The 15,130-nt window shown below is 17.0% G+C and overlaps 6 protein-coding genes across 6 annotated transcripts; 2 read left to right on the top strand and 4 right to left on the bottom strand.

Annotated features, from left to right (window-relative positions):
• Positions 1 to 45: 45 nt before the first annotated feature.
• RPN8 (26S proteasome regulatory subunit RPN8, putative) lies at positions 46 to 1,250 on the bottom strand (the record flags this gene model as incomplete). Its single annotated transcript, XM_028672982.1, has 2 exons — positions 46 to 590; positions 731 to 1,250. 2 exons carry the CDS (start codon positions 1,248 to 1,250, stop codon positions 46 to 48), a joined length of 1,065 nt encoding a protein of 354 aa, XP_028529480.1.
• A 1,495-nt stretch (positions 1,251 to 2,745) lies between these two features.
• On the top strand, positions 2,746 to 4,626 carry GCD10 (tRNA (adenine(58)-N(1))-methyltransferase non-catalytic subunit TRM6, putative; the record flags this gene model as incomplete). Its single annotated transcript, XM_028672981.1, has 1 exon — positions 2,746 to 4,626. The coding sequence occupies one exon, from the start codon at positions 2,746 to 2,748 to the stop codon at positions 4,624 to 4,626; it is 1,881 nt and encodes a 626-aa protein (XP_028529479.1).
• Positions 4,627 to 4,826: 200 nt separating this feature from the next.
• Positions 4,827 to 5,075, bottom strand: PGAL8A_00425400 (conserved Plasmodium protein, unknown function; the record flags this gene model as incomplete). The annotated part of the gene is made up of 1 exon (XM_028672980.1): positions 4,827 to 5,075. One exon carries the CDS (start codon positions 5,073 to 5,075, stop codon positions 4,827 to 4,829), a length of 249 nt encoding a protein of 82 aa, XP_028529478.1.
• Positions 5,076 to 5,730: 655 nt separating this feature from the next.
• PGAL8A_00425300 (conserved Plasmodium protein, unknown function) lies at positions 5,731 to 9,214 on the bottom strand (the record flags this gene model as incomplete). Its single annotated transcript, XM_028672979.1, has 2 exons — positions 5,731 to 6,789; positions 6,965 to 9,214. 2 exons carry the CDS (start codon positions 9,212 to 9,214, stop codon positions 5,731 to 5,733), a joined length of 3,309 nt encoding a protein of 1,102 aa, XP_028529477.1.
• Positions 9,215 to 9,971: 757 nt separating this feature from the next.
• On the bottom strand, positions 9,972 to 11,912 carry PGAL8A_00425200 (conserved Plasmodium protein, unknown function; the record flags this gene model as incomplete). The annotated part of the gene is made up of 7 exons (XM_028672978.1): positions 9,972 to 10,016; positions 10,171 to 10,233; positions 10,356 to 10,428; positions 10,575 to 10,617; positions 10,695 to 10,754; positions 10,875 to 11,421; positions 11,835 to 11,912. The coding sequence occupies 7 exons, from the start codon at positions 11,910 to 11,912 to the stop codon at positions 9,972 to 9,974; spliced, it is 909 nt and encodes a 302-aa protein (XP_028529476.1).
• Positions 11,913 to 13,621: 1,709 nt separating this feature from the next.
• Positions 13,622 to 15,066, top strand: PGAL8A_00425100 (alkaline phosphatase, putative; the record flags this gene model as incomplete). Its single annotated transcript, XM_028672975.1, has 2 exons — positions 13,622 to 14,347; positions 14,458 to 15,066. The coding sequence occupies 2 exons, from the start codon at positions 13,622 to 13,624 to the stop codon at positions 15,064 to 15,066; spliced, it is 1,335 nt and encodes a 444-aa protein (XP_028529475.1).
• Between the last annotated feature and the right edge of the window lie 64 nt (positions 15,067 to 15,130).

Genomic DNA, 15,130 nt, shown 5'->3' with positions numbered 1-15,130 from the left:
TATGCTTCATTAAAAATAAAAACTTTAAATATTTTTGCATTTTTATTACTTTGTACTTGAATCCTCTTTTGATTCTTTTTCTTTGTATCTTTTTTTTCCTTTTTCCTTTTCTTTCTCTTTTTCCTTTTCCTTCTCTTTCTCTTTTTCCTTTTCTTTTTCTTTTTCCTTTTCCTTCTCTTTTTCCTTTTCTTTCTCATTTTCTAAAAGTTTTTTTTTTTCTGAATTGATTTTATTTTCTATTTTGTTATTGATAAGGTTATGAAGAGCTATAACTGATCTAGTTATGCTTCCTATATAAATATTAAGCATTAAATCATTATTTTTAACCATAAATGCTTCAATTAGTTCAGCATTTTCTATATCTGGTAATATACTAAATATATTTTGTAAATTATATAATATTTTTATATTCATTTCTATATTCCCATTTAAAATATCATTTAAGTAGGATGAAATTTCATATAATTTAGATATTAGACTTTTTAAGGAAGAAAGTTTATCACCAACTTTAGTTGCTAAAGTTGATGTAGAAACACTTTTTAATTCTTTTAATAAAAATTCAACTCCTACTTCTTCAGCTTCAAAAGCTCCTATTTATGAAGAAATTACAAAATAAAAAAGCATATATAATTTACTTGCATCTAGCTATAATAATTTAAAAATTACTATTTATACATATATAATTTTTTTTTTTTTTTTTTTTTTTTTTTTTTTTTTTTTTTTTTTTTACCTATGGTAACAGGAATATGTATAAATGTTTTTCTGAATTTATTGTCATGTATAGCTTTTTCAATAGCTACATATGCATTAACAGGAAATATACTTTGATCTGTGTGCACATTAACAAGTAAGAAAATTGGAGCATGATGATATTTATAAAAGATTTCATTTATAAAAATATCATTTGGTTTAATATTTGACCCTGTTGTATACCATCCTACTATTTTTTCTCTAGTATTTATTTTTCTAATCATATTAAACAAATTTTCATTGTAATTATCATCAATATAAAAAATATTTATATCTTTTATATCTTCTTCAAATGGCAATGCATAACTATTTGTTATATGCACAACACCATCAATCTTTTCACCCAATATTGTTCCTAAAACTCTTTTTTTTGTATTACTAGCAATACGATTATAATGATCAACAATTGATAATAAAACTATTGGATGAACAACAACATGCTTATTTAAATATATACGTTCTAATACATTTCTATTTTTTTCAAATATATCATTTTCCATTTTTATTTATTATTTATACATATATATGCATTAAATATAATACATAAGATGATTAATATTCATAAGGAATTAAAAGGAAAAATTTGTATATATTTATATGTTTATAATCAGTATATAATTATGCAAATATATATATATATATAATTCGTGTTTCAACTTATGATTGATAAATAATTCTTAAAAAAAAACTAAATAAAAACTCATCATAAATGTATTTTTATTTTATTAAAAATATATATGAAAATGTTTATTTTTATGAAACTTTATATGCATATTACGTTTTAAGTTTTGGGAAACATAAAATTGACTGAAAATATATATAAAAAAAAAAATACAATAAAATAAATGAAATGTGTTGAAAAAAAAAAAAAAAAAGAAAAATATCACAAAACTTACTCTTGATAAAATTAAAATTAACTAAATTTCAAATAAAATTAAAAAAAAAAAAAAAAAAAATTACAAAACTAATGATAAAAGGAAAAAAAAAAAAAAAAACTACACTAAAAATGCGCAATTGAAAAATACTAAAAATTTTTATTCATATATCATACATATACATTCTTAGTAAGTCACCCATTATGATAAATAAATAGGATTTAAAAATATAACATTTGAATAATTCTTTATAGGATTAATTTAAACTTTAAAAAATCTAGATGATTTTAAGCAAACTTAAATATAATTTTATCTTTTTCTCAAAATAGAGATGTGAAAAAATTTAAGTGAATAATTAACAAATTATAAAATATGTGAAGTATAAGAACTTTAATAGACTTCATATTAAACATCAAAAAAAAAAAAAAAAAAAAAAAAAAATTGAAAGTATAAAACAAAGAGTTATTTTTATGAAAAAGAAATTCTTATGTTTTAAAATTTATTACACTAGTAGTGTAGATTGTTTCCTTTAATAATTGGTTATATTCTACATAGTTCTAGTTGATAATTTAATGAATATAATTTTTTTTTTTTTTTTTTTTTTTGAAAAATTACTTATTTCATATATTTGTGGATATTAATACAAAAGTATTTTATTTCTCTGTAGTTTGAAGAATCCTCAAGCTTTAAATAAATTTAAAAACATATAATAAATAATTATTTCAAAATTTATAAAATCAGAATATTTTCATAACATTTTTTTGTAAATTTTATATCTCTATTTAAATCTAGAATTTTTCAATAAAAAATTAAAAAAAAAAAAAAAAAATTCGTAGAAAAGGCTTTTTAATTTTCATTAAATATTTTTATTTGCTTTAGCATATGTTTTTTTTTTTTTTATTTTTTTATTTAATATTAATGTTTTAATTTTTATATTATTTCCAAATTATTTTTTCCATTTTTATTTTTAAATATGTTAATATGAAATTTAATGTTGTTATTAATAAAAATTCGTAATCATAAGCCTTACATGTATTCACGTTCATTGTTAGATAATTATATATATATATAGATATAAAATAAAATAAAGGAGATTAAGGGGAAAGAAAAGAGATTAAAAATGAGAATAAAAAAGCATGATTTTGTTTTAATAGATGATGGTTTGAGATATAGATTACATAAAATTGTAGATACAAAAATTAAAATAAAAAAAAACAGTATAAATTTATTATTTTTGGTTAACAAAAAGTATGGTTCTACATTTACCTTTATTAATAATAAATGGGTTAGAAGTCAAAAAAGAAATTCTAAATTAGATATAGATTACTACACTGATATTAAAGGAACTAATAAAGATATTTTTGATAATAACAATTCCCAAAAACTAACAGAGGAAAATATTGCTGAATTAAAAAAAAAAAATTATGAAAATCCATATGAAGTCATTCAAAAATTAATTGATAATTCAACAACATTTAAAGAAAAAACAGTTATCTCTAAATTTAAATATGTAGAAAAAAAATTGAAAAGACATTTATGTCAATTTACGGTCTATGAATGTAATATTGCAAATTTAGCTAACTTTTATTATAAATATTTTCCTGAAAAAATTAGTTATGTAAGAGTTGATTATTTAGCTAATATACTTTTTCATTTAAATAAAAATTTTTGTATAAATAAAAGTTTATATAACAAGGAAAGTAAAATGTTTACACAAAAAGAAAATTCATTATCTTTTTCGTGTGAATTGTATGATGATAAAATTAAATATTGTAATAATGAAGATGAATATTTGCATAATGACACATGTTTAAGTCATAATATATTAATTTATGATGACTCGTATGGATTATTAACTAGTATTTTAAATATTTATTATAATTATAATGTAAATATTTTTTCTTTAGTGTATAAAAATTCATGTAATTCCATTATACCAAGTTTTGGTATTAAAAAAAACACAAATACTGTAAAAATTAATATTTTAAATTCCTCATTAAGTCCCAAATCTGACAGTTATATCTACATTGATACTAACTATGATTTTGTTTTTAACATCAAAAATAATTCAAATTCTGAGGAAAAAAAAAATATTAAAGACGGAGATAATCATAAAATTATTAATGAAAATAACCAGTTAAATATAAATGATAAATTTTTGGTTGAAAAAGAAAAAGAAAAAGAAAATGATAATGAAAATGAAAATGATAATGAAAATGATAATGAAAATGAAAATGATAATGAAAATGATAATGAAAATGAAAATGAGAATTCTTTAAATTCTCTGAATAATGGCATCTTAGAAGAAACAAATAAAAATAAAATTATCAATGAAAATGATATAGAAAGTAATGAATATGACAATAAAAATAATTTTGAAAATAAAAGTTTTAGTGAAGATAAAAATAATTGTGATAATAAAGATAATGATAATATTATTAGCGATAATTCTAAAAATAAAAATAATTTTCAAAATCAAAGCTATAACAATGGTAATATTTGTAAAGGAAATACTAAAAAAAGAAAAATTAATATATATGATAATAATTATAGTAATAATAAAGAAATAAATCAATGTAAAAAAAACAAGAATAATGAAAATGATACTAATATAAAAAATGAATTTGTAGAAAATAATGAAATGAAAAAAAAATTATTGCATGATATTTGTCAGAAAAAGGCAGAAGCTTTTGTTATCATTTTGTCACATGAATTTATAGAAAACACTAAGACAGATGTGATTTTATTAATAGAAACATTAATTAATATATCTTTAAAATATTTAAAGAATGATAGTAAAATAATTATTCATACAGATGATTTAAATTTATCAAATTTTATTATGCAACTTTTAATTAATACAAATTCTTTTATTAATATTAAATTAAATGAATACATATTAAGGGAACAACAAGTTATAAAAAGAAGAACTCACCCAATAATCAAAAATTCAAAATTGGCTGATGGTTTTTTGTTAACAGCTTTAAAAATACAAAATTAAAACTATTAAAAAAAGACTAAAAGCTTTAAATACTTAAAATAAGAATACGTATGGAGAAAAAGTTAATTTATATTATTATTTGTTATTTTTGTTTTTATGTAGTAAAAAAAATATGTTAAATTTTATTTTTCCTTTCAATTTACATACGAAAAAAAAAAAAAAAAAAAAAAAAATTAATTTTTGAAACAAATTCTCTATATTTAATATATATTATGTTGCCCTTTAGATGATTTAAATTTATTTTTCCTTTCTTTTGATATTGTAACTTTGTCCATTTTTTTCTTTTTTTCTTCTAACTTTTTTTTTTTTAATTCTATTTCTTCTTTTTTTTTCTCATAAAAACTCCTTAAGCTTTCTGGTATTTTAACTGTACCAAAATTTTCACGTCCAATTATTTCTAAAAATTTTTTATCTTTATTTAATTTTACTTTTTTTAAATAAGTTATCATTTTACATAGGGATAATAGTATGTAAGTTTAATTATTAAATATATAAATTTAAAAACTATAACAAATTAAATCCAAAAATACTAAATATATATATATATATATAAAACTTTTAAGTATTACTATTTTCAAATGAAGAAATATAAAAAAAAAAAAATTTTTTTTATTTTTCAAAATTGTTTTTATTTCAATTAGACGTTTTTTAAAAAAAGTTTTTTCAATATATGTATATAAAAATGAACATTTAAAAATCAAATAATGAAAAAAATATTTCAAAAAATGAAGCCTTAAAAATATTAATAAAAAAAACAAAAAAAAAAAAAAAAAAAACCTTATATTGAAATTCAAATTATGAATTGTTTATAAATCTTTGTGATAAGATTGTATATAAATCAATAATATAAAATATTATATTATCTAAGAAATTTTTTATTGCACAATTTGTTTAAAAAAGGAATAATTTTTTTTAAATACAGTTAAAAAAAAAAAAAAAAAAAATTTTATTTAATGAATGAATCATTAAAAAGAATTTTTTTTTTTTTTTAACGAAATTAATAATAAATATATATATAAATAATTATATAATTTTTACTTGTATAAAGAATGGTTTAATAACCTGCAAATATAAAAATTAAAATTAAAGCTATACAAACGCACCTTATTTTGAAAATTTTCCAGGAAAATTATTTATTAAACATAAATCTGAATTAGTTAAAAAATTCAAATTAGTAATAGAATTATCATGAAGATTTATTTGACTGTTATCAAATAAATGTGTTTTATCATTTTTCGAAAGACCGATAGTACTATTTAAATCACTTAGACTTAAATCCTCGTCTTTATTATTAATGGCTACTGTTTTTTTGTAATTTATTTTTAACTTTTTTTTAAGGTTTTTAAAAAATATTCTGCAATTCTTATCATTTATATCTTCATCACTTGAATCTTTTATTTCTTTACTTATATTTATGAAACTATTTATTTCTTTCCTTTCGTCTACCGAATGTTCGCTTGTATTATCCAGTAAACTATTCGAATCAATATTATTTGATATAATTTCGTAATCTTTTTTTTTGAAATTCATATAGATTTGCTTTTTTTTATTACTATAATTATTTATATTTTGAATATTAGTGTATTTAAAATTGTTGTCATTTATATTCTCATAGTAAGACAAATGAAATTTACTCTTATATATATTCTTATTTAAACTATTAGAATTTAAATTATAAGTAGCTGTATAAAATCGCTCAAGTAAATTGGAGCTTTTTATATCATCATTAATTACAAATGAAAAATTCTTCGATAAATTTTTCGAAAGTTTTCTCGAAAACTTATTTATTCTAGAATATTTTAAAAAATCCAATAAAGAATCTGATTTTGATCTTAACAAGCACTTTTGAAATATTTCATCTTTTTCTTTTAATATTTTTTTTTTGTAATATATGGTAAAATCATCTGTGCCATATATTTTAGGTTTTCCAAAACACAAATTTTCAAAATTCTTTTTTGATTTATATTTTTTTGTTAAAATTTTTGTAAAATTTAATTTACTATTTTTATCTTGCATATCTTTTTTAGAATTTTTGTTTATTCTTTTCAATTCATTGAAAAATAGTATAGAAATTTCCTTTTTTTTTTTATTTAAAATTGTTTCTAATAAAGATAAAGAATAAATTTTCATATTAATATACTTCCTTATTTCTCTTTTTTCTACCTAAAAAAAATTATAAAAAAAAACAAAAAAAAAATATATATATTATTTATTTATTTATTCATGATATTTATCTTTTTATAAATATCCCGCATAGTATATTAAATATTAGTATTATTTAAGACAAACTATGTATTTTAAAAACGTAACAAATATTATTATCTTTTTTTTTTTTTACATGTTTTCTACTTAATGATCCTATAATAAAAAAAAATTTTGAAAACTGCTTATACATATATTTTTTTAAGAATAAGGATAGTAAAATAACAAAAAACTTCAAATATTTTTTTTTTCTTCTTTGATCATTTAAATCTACATCGTTAAAACTATCAATTAATGTATTATTTAAAACCTTATTTTTATATAAATTTTTGATATAATTGATATTTTTATGTATCATTCTTTTATCTTTCGTTTGTTCTTCTTTGTGAACAACATTTGCATCTAATGTTTTTGCTTCATTTTTCTTTTTATTCAAAATATTCTTGTAAGGTTCTTCTCTTTTTGTTTTTATTTTTTCTCTGTCTATATTGCTAAATATAACATCTTCTTCTTTTTTATGATTCTTATTGTTTATTAAAGTTTCTTGAGTATATAATTTTGTTGCTTCATTAAAATCCGACTTATAATTTTTCTCTATATTTTTCTTAACTAACAAATTATTTTCTTCATTTTTAAAAATTGGTATAACTTGATCCCATATCTTGTTATATTTCTTAAATATTGGTCTATTACTTTTTAAAAAAAAGTCTTTAAATAAAAAAAAGTAAATATTAAATTTATATAAAAAAAATTTATTTAATAAATTAGTTGATAGAATAATTCTGTCTATTTTTTCATAAGTTGTTAAATATCTATTAGAATATTTTAAATTGTATAAATTTTTATCCTCATTAGAAATTTTTATGTAATTTTTTTTTTTTATGTAATCAGAAGAATTATGAGAAAATTCAACAAAATTCTTTTTTAGTTTATTTTCAGTGTTTATATGACTTTTATCTTCTTTAGTAAAATTATATATTTTATTCATTTTGTATTTATGAGAAAAATTTTCTAAATCTTTGTGGTTATAAACTTTTTTTTGTTCATAATTACTAAATTTTTTTCTTGCATCCTTCTTATAAATTTCTTTTCCTTTTTCTATATTATAATACTTTTTATTTTCTTCATTATAATATTTTTCTTCTTCTCTATGAATATTTTCATATTTATTCTCTTTGTTTATACAAGTATTATAATATTTATCCTCACTATTATGATTATAATAATATTTTTTTTCTTCATCTTTATAATTATTTATTTTTTCTATATCATAATTATAATATTTATTTTCATTATAATACCTTTTTTTTTCTTCATCATAAATATCATATTCTCTTTTTTCGTTGTAATGTTTTAATTTTTCTTCATTAGGATGATTAAATTTTTCTTCTTCATCATAATAATTATATTTTTTTTCTTTATCACTATGATAATAATCATTTTCTTCATTATAATGAACGTATTGTCTTTCTTCATCATAATATTTATATTTTGTTTTATCATAATGTTTTAACTTTTTTTCATTGTAATGATTACATTTTTCTTCATAACAATTGTATCTTTCTTCATCAAAGTGGTAATATCTCTCTTCTTTGTTATTATAATAACAATATTTTGTTTCTTTTTCATTATAATTATGTTTCAACTTATTTTTATCAAAATATATTTTTTTATTTTCTCCGTTATCCAAGTGAAATTCTTTTTGAATCTTTTCTTCCTCTTTTCTATTGTATCTATTTTTTTCATCTCGCTGAATGAAGGAATCACTTAAATATGAAGCATTACTAGGATACCGTTTTCCACATAAATTAGAATATTTATTTTTCATTTTATCTTCTAAATATTTCATATTAATATTATTTTTCAAAAAGTCTTTATTGTTATCACTTTTATTCTTTTCATAGGAATTATTCTTGTCCCACTGAATGTTAATATCTAGGTTGATATTCACATTTTCTTTTTGTTTCTCTTCATTTTGATCATTAAAATTGATATAATTATTTATATTGTTTTCTTCATTATCTTCCTTTACAAATTTTCTGTATACTTCTGAACTACATTTTCTTCTGTTTTCTTTTCCATCTTTTTCATTAATTTTTTTTTTATTTATATATATATTTAAATTTTTTCTTATACCTTCATTTTTTAAAATTTCTTCTGGTCTTACTTCTGTGCTAAAAAATTTACCAAAATTTTTTTTTTTGTTATCTTTTTCCTTAATTGATTTATTTCTCTCATATACCTTTTTGTCATAAGAACTTTTAGAATTTTTTATATTTCTTTCTTTTACATTATCTGAAGAATATTTTTCTTTTATTTCATTTAAAGAAATTATTCTCTTTTCACAATTTTTGTTTCTCCTATGAATCCACCTAATAGTAGACATTTTATAAAAAGGAGAAAAAAAATTTTTTTTTTGATAGTATTAAAAAATATAAATATTATAACTTTGTTCATTAATTTACAAAAAAAAAAAAAAAAAAAAGAAAAAAATAAAATTTCTATTATACAGATTTTTTTTTTTCCTTTTTTTTTGAGTTGATGTTAAAAAAAAAATACGTCTTTCTATTTCTAATATTATTATTTTTATAGGCATATATTCATATAAAACATTTAATGTTTTTTTTTTTTTTTTTTTTTTTAAATTTTTTTTTTGTAAATATTTTAATATTTCACAAAAAAACTTGTCTTTTTATAAAAAAAAATAAAATAAAATATGATATTAATTTTTTTTTGCAACAAATATATTTATTAAAAATAATTTTCTTTAATATATATATTTTCATTAAAAAATACGTAATAGTAATGCATTTAAAAATAAGAAAAATTTTATAGATAATGTCTTTATTAATATATATTTTTTTTTTATTCTCATTGTAATTCAAAGTACTATATTCCATAAATTTTAAGAAATTTTAATAATGAAATTAAAAACATAAAATAGATATTATCTATAATTAAAAAAAAAAAAAGAAAATATAAATGTTGTTTAAAAGATAAATGCATTTTATAATTTTAATACCATGAAAAAAGAAAAAAAAAAAAAAAGCAAAATATATGATATATATTTATATATAATTTTTTTATCTTTTTTTTTCTAAGAATAAAACACTTTTTGTCTTGATATTTATTATTTCTTTTTATTACATAATTCCAAATCTAATTGCTCTAGCTTTTAACTTTTCACTCTATAGATAAAGAATAATAATTTTTACGATATAAAATATTAATATAAAAGGTATAAATAATGGTATTCATAATTATATATATCATTATAAAAAAATAAAAATATATAAATAAAAAACTCAATTATATATTTAAAAGATAATATTTAATTATTACTTCTTTCATTAAGCCAAATCTTTCTGCTCTTTTCTTTTTTGTTTCTACATCATTCAGTTTATTCTAATAAAAAAAAAAAATAAAATAATAAAAAGTAAAGAAACAGTAAAACAAATTAATATAAATAAAATTAATTATATATGTTTTATAAAAAAAAAGAAAAAAAACTGAAATAATTATATAACCATATTCAATCCAAATCGTTCTGCTCTTTTTCTTTTATTTTCTTCTTCCATTTTATGAGTAATAATACTAAATCTATAAAAAAAAAAAAAAAAAAAGAATATTAAAAAATTGAAAAAAACTTTGAAGTCTTTATGAAAACAAAAAACTTTAAATAATAATGAAAACTTGATATAATATTTAAAATTTTTATTTATTTTTCTTTTGTTTTTATTAATAACCTTTTAGCTCTAGACTCAAGAACTTCATCTGTAGAAACAAAACCTATTAAAAATAAAAAAAAATAAAAAAAAAAATTTAAGTAAAAAATACTAAATATTCTAATTAATTATATGTTTTACCAAATCTTTTTTTTCTTAATTCTCTTTTTTTTTCTTCTGATATGTAAGTATCTTTATCATCTTTATACAAAAAAAAAAAAAAAAAAAAAAAAAAAAAATAACATAATGTTATTAAGGCATTAATATATAATATAATATTTAACATATTTTAAAGTTGTAGAATTTCCTTATTATTCAAACCTTTTGAAGTAATATTTTTTTCTAAAGTATTTTTATTGGATAAAGATGATTCAGAAAATGTTATTTGTGGAATAACAGTTTTACTTTTTTTATCATTATCATTTAAAAAATTATTCTTTTCTTTTTGAGTATCTTCTATATTTTTAGATACACAAGTTTTTTCATTATTTTTTATTTTATCATTTTCGTAATATTTGGAATTCTCTCCATTATTAGTAGTTAATATATTTTTTATATAATCATTCATTTTTTTTAAATTTCCTTTATTTAATTCTTCTTTATTATTTATTGATATATATTTTTTTTTATTTTCCTTATTTTCTTTTACTCCTATATTGGTTTCCATATTATTTTTATCTTCATCAAATTTTTCTTTTGTTGGAGATTTAACATTTATATCATTGTTATTTTTTATGCCTCCTTTTTCTTCTACAAATAATTCAACATTCTCTCTATTGATACTATTATCATTTTTATCTATTATATATGATGATGATTTTACATTATCTTTTTGTTCATATTTTAATAATCTTTCTAATAATTCATTCTATAAAATGTATATAAAAATGTATATAAAAATGTATATAAAAATATATATAAATATATATATATATATATATATAGTAATTTTAAAAAAAGTATACTCTAAATATATATTATATAAATTGTTTTTGTTACAAAATTATGTTCTTTATTTTTCTTTTTTCTTATTTTTGGTTTATTTTATCCTTTTTTTTTTTTTTTTTTTTTTTTTTTTTANAAAATTTTTTTTTTTTTTTTTTTTTTTTTTTTTTGGTTTTTTTTTTCCTTTTTTTTTTTTTTTTTTTTTTTTTGTTGAGTATTTTTATAAGTGTTAATCTAAAATATTTATGTTTTCGTTATATATAAATATATTTATTATAATAATTATTATATAAAATTACACATTAGTATATTAAAAGGTAAGTTTTTTTTTCATACTTTTTTTCCATGAGATGGCAATCCTCTTTTGGCTAATAAATCTTTTAATTCTGAGCACTTTAAATTTTGATAATTCATTTTTTTTTCTTTCTTTTAGTTTACAAAGTTAATAAAATTTTCTTTTAATTCCTTTTCAGTTTAATATTAGCTTCATTAAAGCATTTTATTTCCTTATTTTTTATATGCATATGAACACTTTTTTCTTAAAAATATTCAATTACAAAAAATAAAAAAAATATAGATTATACATATATAATATAAATGAAGCTGAAAAAAAAAAAAAAATAATACAATAAAAAAATTGCTTTAAAAAATAAATGAATTTTTTTTTTTTTTTTTTTCGATAGTAATGTGAATTAAATATTAGCATTAAGATAAGATGAACAATAATATTATGATTTCATTATCAAAAATATATTTTAAGAATGCACGTAAAAATAAACTTTATATTTAAAAGAGTTTTTTTTTTTAAAACCTGAACTTTTGATTAATTTTTGTATTTTCACTTAATGCATATAAGATTAATTTTCTTTTCAAATGTATTTTGTTAATTTTCAATTGTATTTTGTTAAAACTTAAAAAAATAAAACTTCATTTTCATTTAAATATTTTTTTTTTTTATCGTATTTTTCATAGATTGAAAATTTAAAAATTTATCATATATGTCCAATTATATATATATATATGATAAAAAATATTCAAATTTCATATTTACATAAAACAAAAATTATATATTTTAGTCTATATATAACAGAAAAAAAAAAAAAAAAAAAAAAATTATTTTTTTTAATAATGGAAGAAAAAAGTCTCTTACATAGAATATGCACATTATATAATTATAAAAGTAACTATGCGTATATTATGTTTTTATAAATGAGATATTTAATTACCTTTTATAGATTCCTTATAATAATAAAACATTTTTTTTATAAAAGAAAAAATAAAAATTGAATAAATATTTTTATATATTTTGTTCAAAAAGAAATTATGTAATTTGTTTCAATTTATATTTTCATACATATTTATTATTATTTTTTTTTTTTTTTTTTTTTTTTTGTTTTTCCAAAATAAAATATATAAATATTTGTTTTAATTAAAAAATAATTTTTTCTTTTTTTCTGTAGTATTTTTATACTTTATGATAATTACTTAATGATTTCAATGGTATTTTTTTAAAACATTAGATCTAGATACAACCATAAATAAAAGAATTTTTTTTGAGATAATTTACATATAGACATTCTTGCTCTTATACATTTTTGTTATATTATTTTTATATTTTTGCAAGTTTTTATTTTAACAATATATATATATTTTTTTTTAATTATTTGTAAATGTAATATTTTTAATTTTACACATATGACAATATATATGATATTATTATATACATATTTTATACATTTTTTGTGTGGAAAATATGACTATATGTGCATGATGCAGTATTATACCCATAGTCTTGTTTTATATTCTTAAATTGATATATATATATATATTATTCTATTATATTTTATATACAACATAATAAGTGTATCACAATTAATTTCATTAATTCTGTTATCCTATATTTTTATTAGTTTCTCTTTTTTTTTTTTTTTTTTTATTTTTTTATTTTACTATTTAACAATTTATGTAGTTAATTAAATATAACTCTTATATTTCTCAAATATATAAAGATTTTCTTTTTTCAAAAGTTTTACATTTTACTTTAAATATTTTAATTTCTACATTAACGAAATATATTTTATTTTTCTTTATATTTTTTTTTTTTTTTGATTTTTTTTAAAAGAATGAAAACGAGAATAAAAATATTTTTTATATTTTTTATCTTCATTAAATATGTTAGCAGTAAAGCAGACCATATAATTCATGAAAAACTAACAAAGTTTGTTTTTTTAAGTTGCAATTATCAGAAATCAAAGAAAAATGAAAAATTACTAGAATCAATTGAAAAAATTAAACCACAACTTATGCTATGGATAGGAGATTATTTTTATTCAGATTGTAGTGAATTAAGGTGTTTAGATGAAGCATATAATTACATAAAAAAAGATCCATTCTATATAAGTTTAAAAGAAAAATTTCTTATAGATGGTATATATGATGATCACGATTATAACAAAAACAATGGGGATAGGTTTTATAAGTATAAAGAAGAAAGTAAACAAAAATTTTTAGATTACTTAAATGTAGATAAAAATGATGTAAGATATAAAAGAAATGGGGCATATGTATCTAAGTTATATATTGACCCAGATAATGAAAAAAATCAAGCAAAAATAATTATATTAGATACAAGATATAATAAAGATCCATATCCTTTTTATGCTCCTGATTCATATAATGATTTTTTTATGTGTATATTAATTTCTTTTCTTGCTCGCTTTCATTCTTCAATATTTGGATTACATTGTAATAGTAAAAATGATATTTTAGGAAATGAACAGTGGAAATGGCTAGAAAATGAATTGACTAATTCAGATGCCCGAACTCATATTATTATTTCATCTACACAAGTAAGGCAAATTAAAATTTTATTTAGAATATTATAGGTACTAGCTATATTCTTTTATTTACTAATTTGTTTTTTTTTTTTTTTTTTTTTTTTTTTTTTTTTTTATATCAGATTTTTTCAAATCATGTAATAAATGAAAATTGGGGTTTAATGCCTTATTCTCTTAGACGATTAAAACAGTTAATCAAAAAAACTAAACCAAAAGGTTTAATTTTTTTAAGTGGAGACGTTCATTTTAGTAGTATTATTGGAAACGAAGATAATATAGTTGAAGTAACTAGCAGTAGTGTAAATCAAGAAAATGTTTTTAGTTATCTAAATAAATATTTTATTTATTTTTTTTCAAGTATTATAAATAAAAGAAGTGCTTTTGAACTAAAGAATATATATGCATTTAATAATTTTGGTACAGTTAATATCAACTATATAGATGATGATGAGATAAGAATTAAAACCTCTGTAAATGATTCTGATGGTAAAGAAGTTTTAGTAGCTAACCAAATTTTTAACAAAAAAAAAAATATATATGAAAAATCAGATAAACTTCATGTAATTAATGATGAATTTGGTACTTTTATGTGTAAAGGAAAAGTAAAAACATTTATGCATATTATTGTTTATATTTTATTTATATTGTGGTTCATTCAAATACTATTTATTTTATATAAATTATTTGGAATTGTTAAAGGTTCAAAAGTTCATAAAAAGAAAGAAGTTTAATAATTCTAATAAAAATAGTATATATTTAAATATACACTTTTATTAATTTTTTTTTTTTTTTTAA

The sequence above is a fragment of the Plasmodium gallinaceum genome, assembly GCF_900005855.1.
Source record: "Plasmodium gallinaceum strain 8A genome assembly, contig: PGAL8A_v1_119, whole genome shotgun sequence".
In the NCBI taxonomy this organism is placed as follows: domain Eukaryota; phylum Apicomplexa; class Aconoidasida; order Haemosporida; family Plasmodiidae; genus Plasmodium; species Plasmodium gallinaceum.
Note: the sequence above shows the minus strand (reverse complement) of the source record. Positions and strands in the feature narration are given on the sequence as shown.